An 11,059-nucleotide genomic window follows, 5' to 3' on the forward strand; every position below is an offset into this window, starting at 1 on the left:
CCTTACCTTACCGACGGATAGACTGACCTGCGAGACGGGCCCCATTCCTGACCCACTGACAGGGCACACAGGGAAGGAAGGTTGAGAGCCACCATCTGGCTGCCAGACAGGCCAGGGTTCCAGGGTTCCTTCGCCTTTCTGAATCTCAATCTCCGTATCAGTGACAAGGTGGTGATAAGAACCCATTCTTAGATTCTGTGTTTGTGTTCAGCATGTTGGAAGCATTCAAAGCAACAAGTGGGTGCTCTTACCCTCACCCCCACCCCCTGTGCCACTGCCTACCAGAGGGCATGGAGAGCACCAGCCAGGCCCTCGGGCACACCCCAAGAAGGGGGCTTGTGTGGGTTCACGGAACAGCTATGGGATAAACCATGAGTTCCTTGGGGGCTTCCCTGGTGGCTCAGATGGTGAAGAATCTGCGGAAGACCCAGATTCAATCTCTGGGTCAGGAAGATCCCCTGGAAAAGGGAATGGCTACCCACTCCAGTATTCTTGCCTGGTGAATCCCTTGGTGGCTGAGCCCTTAAGAACGAGGCAGTGAAAGTGGCAGGTCAAGGCTCTGGCCCTTCACACTCCTGAAATAGACTATGAGCCACACTGAGGTGGGGGTGGGGACAGGTGCAGGGTGCAGGCTAGAGGGCCAGCGGCTCAGGGGTGCTCAGCCCAGGAGTGCAGGGCGGCACACAGTCTCACAGGTGGCACCTCGAGTCTCCGAGCCCTTCTGCAGGCTCCTTCAGCCCCTCTCTCCCCAACCTCAACCCAGGAATCCTGGGGAGGGATCCCAGTCTTGCACCGCTGTCCCAAGCAAACAACTCAACCATTTAGCCATAAAAGGAGACCCACCGGCGGAGGCCACAGCCAAGGCTGACTTCCCACACCCCACGGGGACGCCTCAGGTTACCGGTTTGACGCTACAGCTCCAGCTGCCAAGGCGGCAGCACCCAGTCAAGGCCAGGAGCAGGAGGAAACACTGAGCAGCGAGGGTGTGGGCGGGGGCCCTCCCTCTTGTCGTACCCCCGTCTGGCCCCTGGGGATGGGACAGACTTTCAGGGTGACTAGGATGAGTTCTGAGCACCGGACCAGCCCCTATCTGTCTTCTGCCTGCCCTCAGCCAACACCAAGCCCGAAACCCACAGGACAGAGGGGCGGGGTCTGAGAGGGGAGCAACTGAGTGACAGTGGGGGAAACAGAGCCGGGAGAGAAGAAAGGAGAAGGACAGGAGGCGAAGACAGAAAGGGAGAGCGTCACAAAGGGAAAGCAGCAAGCACAAAGCCACAGTCAAAAGAGAAAAGCGATCTTAATCCCAAACCGGCAAAAAATAAAACCCAAATCAATTTTCTCAGCGTCTCTGACCTGTCCCGTGCTGAAAAGGCCTCCTGAGGCACCCTGTTCCCCCAAAGGGCCACCTGGTACCCCTGCCCTAAACACACCCCCACAGTTCCCACACAGCAGGATTTTAATCACAGTTACACTGGGCCTAATCCAGTTAGTTCCCAAAGGGCAGAGGGTGGGGAGGGGATTCTTTCACACCATTCTTTCCAACCCTAGAAGCGGCTGGCTGCCCCAGGTGCAGTGTGAGCCGAAGTGAGTCCTCACGAAGGCCAAGAATGTGCTGCTAAGAAATGCACCATAACGAAGGCTGAGCACCAAAGAATCAATGCTTTTCAACAGTGTTGTTGGAGAAGACTCTTGAGAGTCCCTTGGACTGCAAGATCAAAGCAGTTAATCCTAAAGGAAATCAACCTTGAATATTCATTGGATGGACTGATGCTGAAGCTGAAGCTCCAATACTCTGGCCATGACATGCGAAGAGCCAACCCATTGGAAAAGACTCTGATGCTGAGAAAGATTGAAGGCAGAGGAGAAGGGGGTGACAGAGGAGGAGATGGTTGGATGGCATCACCGACTCAATGAACATGAATCTGAGCAAGCTCCAGGAGATGGTGAAGGACAGGGAAGCCTGGCATGCTGCAGCCCATGGGGTCGCAAAGAGTCAGACACGACTGAGTGGCCGCACAACAACAAAGAAATGTACTCAGGCCGCCTCAAATGAGAGCCCTGTGCCTACAGGCTCTTGCTGTCTCACGGCAGGATCCTGGGGATGTTGGCCACCAAGACCAACTTCTGCTTCCCAACACATATTCAAGCCCCTTGCCACAAAGACAATCGTTTTGCAAAAAATCCTCTAACTGTCTTTTTCCAAGGTTACTCGGGGAGAAGGCGGAAGGAAGCCCAGAGTCTGGTCCTCTCTCAAGCCCAGGCAGCCCGTCATGTGAAGCCACACAAGGCCCCAAAGAGGCGGGAGGGAGGGCAGCAAAGTTCTCCTGAGAAAAGGTGGGAGCCTGCGGGAGCTGACTGGGGCTGTGGTCTCCCTAACTCTAGAGCAGCAGACCCGCCCATCCAGGTGGGGCCTGGCACCCACTTTCACAGCACAGGTGTGCTGGCAAGGCGCCCCACCCAGGGACAACCTCTGTCTCCAGTCCTTGCTTGGTGGCCATCGCCTTTGGACACATGGCAGCCAGTTGCCAGGCTGGGACCAGATGAGGCTGGGGGCCTGCAAAGGCAGACGCTCCACCTGCTGCACCCTCGCAGGGGCCTCCTACGAGGATGTCCCAAGGAGGCCCTGGGAGAGGAAGATGAGGGATCTGAGTAGGAGAGCAACTTCCCCAAGTGCCAACCTGGGGACCAGGCAGACACGTAACAGACCTCTGTTGTCAGGGAGACTAGGCTCTGGGCTGAACAATAACCCAGGTGACCCAGAAGTCCCTACAGCATCCCTGGAAATAGCATTCCACAAGGGTCCTGGTGACACTACGAAAGAAAGTTCTGGGAGAAGGAGGGTGGGTTTCTGTCCACCTAGTGAGGAAGGGCACCAAAGACAGACAGACGCCTCAATGCAGGAGACCCAGGTTCGATCCCTGGGTTGAGAAGACCCCTGCAGAAGGAAGTGCCAACATACTCCAGTACTCTTACCTGGGAAATCCCATGGACAGAGGAGCCTGGTCGGCTGCAGCCCATGAGGTCGAAAAGAGTCAGACACGACTGAGCAACTAACACTTTCAATTTCGCTTTCTAGTTTAGTGGGATGACGTATGAATCTGAGTTGTGACAAATGGCGAAGGAGAGCCACTGCTGACCTTTCTCCAATCCTTCAAACCCTACATAACTGCCTCTTCTTCCACAGGGCCCTTTGGTCCCTCCATGGCTCCCCAGAGTTTGTTAGGGCCTGGACACCACTTGCTGAGATGAGCATATCCTACAAGGACACAAGACTGGGAGTGGGGAAGCAGTACTCACAGCAAGTGCTGAGTTGTGCAAACCAGGCATGTTGTCACACACACACACACCCCGTGTCCTCCTCTGTCATCCACATTTTTCTCAGACCAGAGGCCTGCATGAAAGCTGGCAGTCTCTTCCAGGAAACCTCCCCTGGCTGGCCCAGTCCTGACAGTTTCCTCTCGCCCACTCACCAATCTAACTTCCTGCCTGTGGCACCCTGGACTTTTGCTGGGCTGGGCTTGTCTGAGACTCACAAGGCTTGAGATGAACCATACACCCTTTCTGAGGCAGTCCCACAGCTAGCACGGGCCCTGTGCGCTGGCTTTGCTGGGGGGAACCACCACCTGTCTACTCCCAAGCATAGCACCCTGCGCAATGAGGAGAGCTGGACAGATGCAAGCAAACAGCAGCAGGATCACCTGGGACCCAGTGCACTCATGGATGACGCTGTTAGCCTTCTTCCAGGAGCCAAGTGTCAGAGACCCTCCGATGTCCCCACAGACTTGCATGAGGCATGAGGTGAGTTAGGCACCAAGACTCTGAGGTCAAACTGCCTAGACACATGCCCCAGTCCTGCCACACACCAGCCGGCCATCTTGGGCAAGGGGATCACCTCTCTGAGTATCAGTGTCTTCATCCATAAAATGGGAATGAAAAGAGTTAGGTAAGATACGTGTATTGTGCACAGGGCCAGGGCCTGGCAGACAAAACACTCTGGAAGACTGTCAGCCATTCCTGGGAGTATCAGACCTGACAACACCAAGGCCTGAAGCCTGGAAAGATGGCATCACTTCCTGGCTGGGGTGGGAAAATGATTCTGAAAGTCCCAGCAGACGGGATCCTGATAGCAGGCTCGGAGCACAGCTGCTGAAACTGAGTGAGGCCGGCTGGGCAGGGCCAGAAGCATCTCAAAACAATCCCCCCGGGACTTTCCTGGTGGCTGAGTGGAAGAGAATCTGCCTGACAATGCAGGGGACATGGTTTCGACCCCTGATTCGGGAAGATCCCACGTGCCACACGGCAGCTAAGCCTGGGCACCACAACTATTGAATCCGCAACTACTGAAGCCTGTGAGCCCTAGAGTCCGTGCTCTGCCACAAGAGAAACCACCACAATGAGAAGCCTGAGCACTGCTAGAGAGTAGCCTCCACCTGTCGCAGCTAGAGAAAAAGCTCGCGTAGCCATGAAGACCCAGCACAGCGAAAAATAAAGAAATAATTTAAAACCTGTCCCCAAATCCTGCTATTTGCATTTCAGAGGGTTTGACACCCTCCCTAAGATCCTCATTTCAAAAAACAAACTGCCCACTTATGGCAGTTCGGAAGGCTACTTGAGTCTGGTAGTCCTTGAGTTACTCAGATTCTTTCCTTTCAAGAGAGGGGCGGCCTGGAGAGATGCAGTAAAACCACTAGTGGGGACTCCATTGTATGAGGCAGCCAGCCCTCCACATGCTTCCTGATGTGTAAACCAGAGGCCCTGCAGAGGGTGATCTGACCGGTCTGGAGGTGGTAGGTGAAGAGGTGGTAGCTGCTAAATGAGAAAGTATCTGGTTGCCAGGCAGCCCCACCCAGCCTCAAATCCAGCTCCACAGCACCAGCGCCAACAGGCCAGCCCCACCCATGGAGCAACACAGGGACCTCCTGGCATGTGGATTCAACACCCCAAAACTCCACTCTGACAAAGACAGGACGAGGAGGGCACTGGGAGCCCCAGGGGCTCCTAACATTTTTCAGTGGACCCAGAGGCTGGACAGCAGGGATGGAAAAGACGACTCTTACTGCAGACCCCCTCAAGCTACTCAAGCCTTTGTTTTTTGTTTCCTATGATTTACTTTTAATTGAAGGATAATTGCTTTAAGATATTGTGTTGGTTTCTGCCACACATCAGCATGCATCAGCCATAAGTATACATATGTTCCCTCCCTCTGGAACCTCACTCCCACAAGCCTTTGTTTTCATTTATCTAACTGTCACTATCACTTCTGCCTGCCAGGCGGCCAGGGACCACACGTGTACTTGGCAGAAAGTCAGGAGGGGAGATAATTCTGGTCTCTGCTATAATTTCCCATCCCAATCAAGTCATGTGACTTCTGACCACTAACTCCAGGTCCTGACTTTCTTACATGGATAAGGCTTGAGGGACTGGGTCTCCATGTGGAGGGGTGGCTGTGTCCACTTAGGAGTGAAGATATGGGGTGTCAATAAACCAGTTAGCCCTGGAAGGGATCACAAACAAGAGGTCAGTAGGAGGCAGTCCCCTACCCCAGATACTTGGCAGGCAGCCCTCCAGTTCCTGCCGAAGGGACTACAGAGGTGCTAAGGGTGGTGTGGAGACTGGAATGATGGCACTGCGGGTAGAAGCTGCCTTGGGAGAGAGTCGCTGAGTGTGAGGGAGGCCAAGACAGATCAGGCCAAGTGGTCAGGGGCTCAGGGAGAGGAGAAGAGGCCCAGCTCCCCAGGAAGGAGGAGCCTGCTTCTCTGGGGCCCCCAAAGAATAGCAACAGCTACAGGGACACCGACCACAGCTCTTCCTGTTTTATGAGTGTCTGCTGTGTTCCAGGCTTCATGCCAAGCACTATCTATCACTTTGAGCAACAGGGCCAGGAAGAGGCATGAAGAGAGGACAGGACACTAGGCCTGGCCCACAAATGGCAGAGACGGCCTGGACAAAGCCAGATTACAAGACAAGGAGAGGTCTGCCTGGGAAGGGATGTAGGTCCAGGGAAGCAGAAAGGCCAGAGCCCAGGGCCTCTGCTTAGGCTGACCAGGGGCAATTGGGGTGACAGCTAGGCAGAAGCAGAGAGAGGGCTGAGACCCACTCAGGGACTGACTGAGCTCCTGGGGCCCAAGACAGGCCATGTGTTGAGGTCTCCTGGTCCTGGCCCTCCTGTGAAGGGGCAGAGGCTATAAACAGAAAGGTTTATAGCCTAGTTGGGTGGGGATTTGGTCACTGGAGTGGGGTGGGGGGTGGCAAAAACAAGAAGGTGCAAGGGTGGGGGCCTCATCAAATCCATGTCCCCCTTGCAGGCCAACCTAGCACCAAATTCTGAAGATCCCAAGCCAACATCTCTAGCCACGCTCACCCAAAAAGCCTAAAGGGGAACAATGGGGGAATCTGTTCTGGGTCTGCACCCTTTCCAGTCCACAACAGGGACCACTGAGGCCCTAGATTCAAGAGCAGGTGCTCTGAAAGTTGTTGCAGTCAGAAGTTCCCCCAAGTCACTTATTAGACACAGCACCTGTGGGAAAAGGCTTAGAGCCAGTCCTGCTTAAGCCAGTGCTGCCTGGGCCCATGAACTCCAGCCTCCCACTCCATCCCTGTCTCACTCACAGCCTCTGGAGTACCACACGGGGTGGTCGGATCTCAGCCCTGGCTCATAGGGCCAAAACCTCAGTATTAAGAAGAGGCCTCAGATGGCCCCTTGCCCACCCAGGCTGCACCCTGATCCAAGCAGGAGTGAAAGGGCCAAGATGCTGCTGAAGAAGACAATGAAGATTGTCACTGCTCACTTCCTTAGCTCCATCTCCCCTCAAAAGAGCCACCCTTTTCCTGAAGGACTTGGGAGAATCCCCTGCCAGGGGCTCCAGAAGGGCCTCCCAACCCCACTCCACGGCTGGGTTCATATGCAAAGCTGTGCCTGAGACCCAGCCTCACCAGCCCAGGCTTGAGATCTTCCAGACCCATCCTCACGATCCCTTCCAAGACCACCCTGGGGAGATGACCCCCTCTATCACTCCTGGTGCCACTGGGAAAGACACAGGGAGCTGGGCCCAGGTTCCTGCTCAGATACTTGCAGACTCTGTGCCCTAAGCAAGTCCTGTGGCCTCTCCAGGCCTGTGTCAGGCCCTGTACCACTTTCCCTACATGCAAGATTCCATTCCAAACTCACATCAACTCCTTATCTTAACAACCCTTGAGCAGAGGAACCTGATTTTTGAGAGTCCAAGATCTAGTCCAAGGTCACGGAGCTGGCAAATGCAGGCCAAAGATTAGAGCTACAACTGCAGGACTCTGGGCTCGCACTCGTAACTGCAAGGTCTGTAAAATGAGAAGATCCTCAGCTGTATTCTAACCTCCAGGAGCCACTCTCCTTGCCATGCTCTACCTATCCAAGGGGTCACTGGCAGAGGCTGCAACTAAGTGAAGTTCCCAGCGAGGACACCAAGGGATTCGAGGAATGGGGCACGGTCCTGGGTTCAAAACTGTATGACCTAAGCCAGAACTACATAGCTCGGTCAGCCACCCTCAAGACTCCCGGGACTCCAACTGTATCAGTGAGGTCTTAACCAGGCCCACAGAGAGTCTATGGTGTGACGTGGCTAGATGGCTGGCCCGCCCTCTGCCCAGGAAACAGGGTGGATCAGGTCGGAGACAGGGCCTACCCCTTTCAACATGGGTCTGGTTGACTCATCTGGAGCCCATGAGTAGCTCCCTGCCCACAGGGGCAATGGGTGTCAGGCTTGCCCACCAGTCAGCCCTGGGAGACTGTCACCACTCCAGCCTAGGCAGGCAGGGACCTCAGGAGAGCCCCACCCCAAGCTTTTGTGGGGACTCAGCCTCAGGCAGAAAGTAAGTGAAACCCATTCCAGTCAGAAGAGTTTCTCATAGAAGAAGCAGCCAAGCTGAATGCAGGTCCCCCTCAGGCCCAAACTCACAGGACCAGCCAGAAACCCAGAGTCAGGAGTTACTCCCTCCTTGCTTCCGGGTACAGCAAGCTATACCCACAGCTGACTACACCCCTTGCTCCCTGGGACATTCTGAGCTTAGCTAAGCTAAGCTTCAGTTTCCCCATCTGTGAAGCAAGAGGGACCAGAAGCCCAACTTTACACACAAGTAAGAGGAGGAAACGGTAATGCTTAGCCTAAGAAGCTTAACAGAGGCCCTAGGCACAGCCCGCATCCACAGGTCGCTGCTGTTGGGCTCCCGCCCATGCGGGAGCGCGGGGTCACTGACCTTCAGGGCACACTTCTGCCCAGTGCGCCGGTGGAAGCACTCCAGCACCTTGCCGTTCACACCCAAGCCCAGCACCTGCTTGGACAACTGGTAGTCATCGGTCACTGCGTACTTCTTGGGCTCCCGCCGCCCCCCGAGGGCGGGAGCGCCGGCGCAACAAGGTCCGCAGGGTGCACCTGACGGGGGCGCAGGGCCCCCCTGCTCCTCTGCTGTCTCCACGTCCATGGCCCCGCGGGGCGCTCAGAGGCGGCCCCAGCCTGGCGCGTCCGGGGCCACCTGGGAAAGAGACGAAGAGTGAGTTCCGCTCAGATTCCTTCAGTACACTCCAGCCATGGACGCCCTAAGCCGGACCGGGCTTCGGGCCGGGGACTGGGCTGGGAATGAGCAACGAGTTGCTGGAGAGGACGGACCCGCGGCAGGGGGCGGTGGTCACGCAAGCGGAGCACCAGGCGAGTCGTGCCCCGGCCACCAGTCAGGAGGGGAAAGCGCCGCGAGGTCCCGGGATTGGGAGGTGGTGGGGGCCCTGTGAGGGCGTACCTGACGAGGGCGGACCTGACGGCAGCTCACGGGGCTGTGGTTGCCGGTAAGGGGCAGGGACAGGGGTCGCCAGAGGCCGCGGCCCAGAGCTCCCAGAGCCGAGAGTCGCGCCGCCGCCTGCCCACGTGACCGCTCCCTCCCCCCGCGCGTCCCCGACTACAAGCCGGGCTGGGTCAGTCTTAAAGGGCCAGGCTGGCCCAGGCAGGACGGGGCGGGGCCGGACCCGCCTAGAGCGGCAGCAGAAATAGGGGGCGTGGCTTCCAGAGGGGGCGGAAACCTCCCAGGCTCCGCCCGCCGCTGGGGAAACCCAGCGCTAGAGCAGCCGGCTACACGGTGGGCTGTGCGAGCAGCCAATTGTACAAGCCACCAAGGAAGTGGCAGCACAGAAAATCTTCTCTTGCAGCCCCAGGTAGCCCCTGGAATCGGGTGTTTTCTCTGGAAGATCCCAAAAGGCCCTCCGGTACAATGTGTAAGGTTTCCAACTTAGTGGTGGCCCACTGCCAGTCTATCTAAAGTCTTAATTTTTATCAACAGGGAGAATGAAATGGAATTTTGTTGAGATTCGCATCTCTCTGGTTCCTGGTTGCTCTTGGGATCTTTCTAGCACTGGCATCTCTCCACTTCTGTGCATCTCTTGTTCTTGGAAAACAGCATCCTAAGACTAGAAATCCTAAATTCCTATTTGGTCATATCCATCAACTTTTCACCTTATGACTTGAGCTTTTGGTGTCATGTTTAAGAAATCTCCTCCTTCCACCCTAGTGCCAGATATTCTTTATTAGCTAAAAGGTTTTCCCTTATACTGTGAGCCCACCTTAGATTGTGTGCTTAGTTGCTTGATCGTGTCCAACTCTTTGAGACCCCATGGACTGCAGCCTGCCAGGCTCCTCTGTCCATGGGGATTCTCCAGGCAAGAATACTGGAGTGGGTTGCCCTCCTCCAGGGGATCTTCCCAGCCCAGGGATCGAACCCGGGTCTCCTGCAATGCAGGTGGATTCTTTACTGTCCAAGCCACCGGGGAAGCCCCCATCTTAGATTATCTTACATATTTTGAACTCGTTTTCCCATCACAGACTGTTCAGTTCAGTTCAGTTCAGTTCAGTGGCTCAGTCGTGTCCGACTCTTTGCAACCCCATGAATTGCAGCATGCCAGGCCTCCCTGTCCATCACCAACTCCCAGAGTTCACTCAGATTCACGTCCATCAAGTCAGTGATGCCATCCAGCCATCTCATCCTCAGTCGTCCCCTTCTCCTCCTGCCCCCAATTCCTCCCAGCATCAAAGTCTTTTCCAATGAGTCAACTCTTTGCATGAGGTGGCCAAAGTACTGGAGTTTCAGCTTCAGCATCATTCCTTCCAAAGAAATCCCAGGACTGATCTCCTTCAGAATGGACTGGTTGGATCTCCTTGCAGTCCAAGGGACCCTCAAGAGTCTTCTCCACCATCACACTTCAAAAGCATCAATTCTTCAGTGCTCAGCTTTCTTCACAGTCCAACTCTCACATCCATACATGACCACTGGAAAAACCATAGCCTTGACTAGACCGACCTTAGTCGGCAAAGTAATGTCTCTGCTTTTGAATGTGCTATCTAGGTTGGTCATAACTTTTCTTCCAAGGAGTAAGCGTCTTTTAATTTCATGGCTATAGTCACCATCTGCAGTGATTTTGGAGCTGAAAACAATAAAGTCTGACACTGTTTCTACTGTTTCCCCATCTATTTGCCATGAAGTGATGGGACCAGATGCCATGATCTTCGTTTTCTGAATGTTGAGCTTTAAGCCAGCTTTTTCACTCTCCTCTTTCACTTTCATCAAGAGGCTTTTCAGTTCTTCTTCACTTTCTGCCATAAGGGTGGTGTCATCTGCATATCTGAGGCTATTGATATTTCTCCCGGAAATCTTGATTCCAGCTTGTGTTTCTTCCAGCCCAGTGTTTCTCATGATGTACTCTGCATAGAAGTTAAATAAGCAGGGTGACAATATACAGCCTTGACGTACTCCTTTTCCTATTTGGAACCAGTCTGTTGTTCCATGTCCAGTTCTAACTGTTGCTTCCTGACCTGCATACAGATTTCTCAAGAGGCAGGTCAGGTGGTCTGGTATTCCCATCTCTTTCAGAATTGTCCACAGTTTATTGTGATCCACACAATCAAAGGCTTTGGCATAGTCAATAATGCAGAAATAGATGTTTTTCTGGAACTCTCTTGCTTTTTCGATGATCCAGCAGATGTTGGCAATTTGATCTCTGGTTCCTCTGCCTTTTCTAAATCCAGCTTGAACATCAGAAAGT

The 11,059-nt window shown here is 54.5% G+C and overlaps 1 protein-coding gene across 1 annotated transcript in view; it reads right to left on the reverse strand.

Annotated features, from left to right (window-relative positions):
* The window catches only part of MAPKAPK3 (mitogen-activated protein kinase-activated protein kinase 3), a 30,963-nt gene extending 22,011 nt beyond the window's left edge, over positions 1-8,952 (reverse strand). Inside the window, exons 1-2 of the mRNA XM_018038232.1 lie at positions 8,770-8,952; positions 8,233-8,508 (exon numbers count right to left, since the gene is read on the reverse strand). Of these exons, the coding sequence (XP_017893721.1) occupies positions 8,233-8,457 (225 nt within the window). The 5' untranslated portion in view covers positions 8,458-8,508; positions 8,770-8,952. The remainder of the gene's footprint in view (positions 1-8,232; positions 8,509-8,769) is intronic.

The sequence above is a fragment of the Capra hircus genome, chromosome 22 (genome assembly GCF_001704415.2).
Source record: "Capra hircus breed San Clemente chromosome 22, ASM170441v1, whole genome shotgun sequence".
NCBI classification, from domain to species: domain Eukaryota; kingdom Metazoa; phylum Chordata; class Mammalia; order Artiodactyla; family Bovidae; genus Capra; species Capra hircus.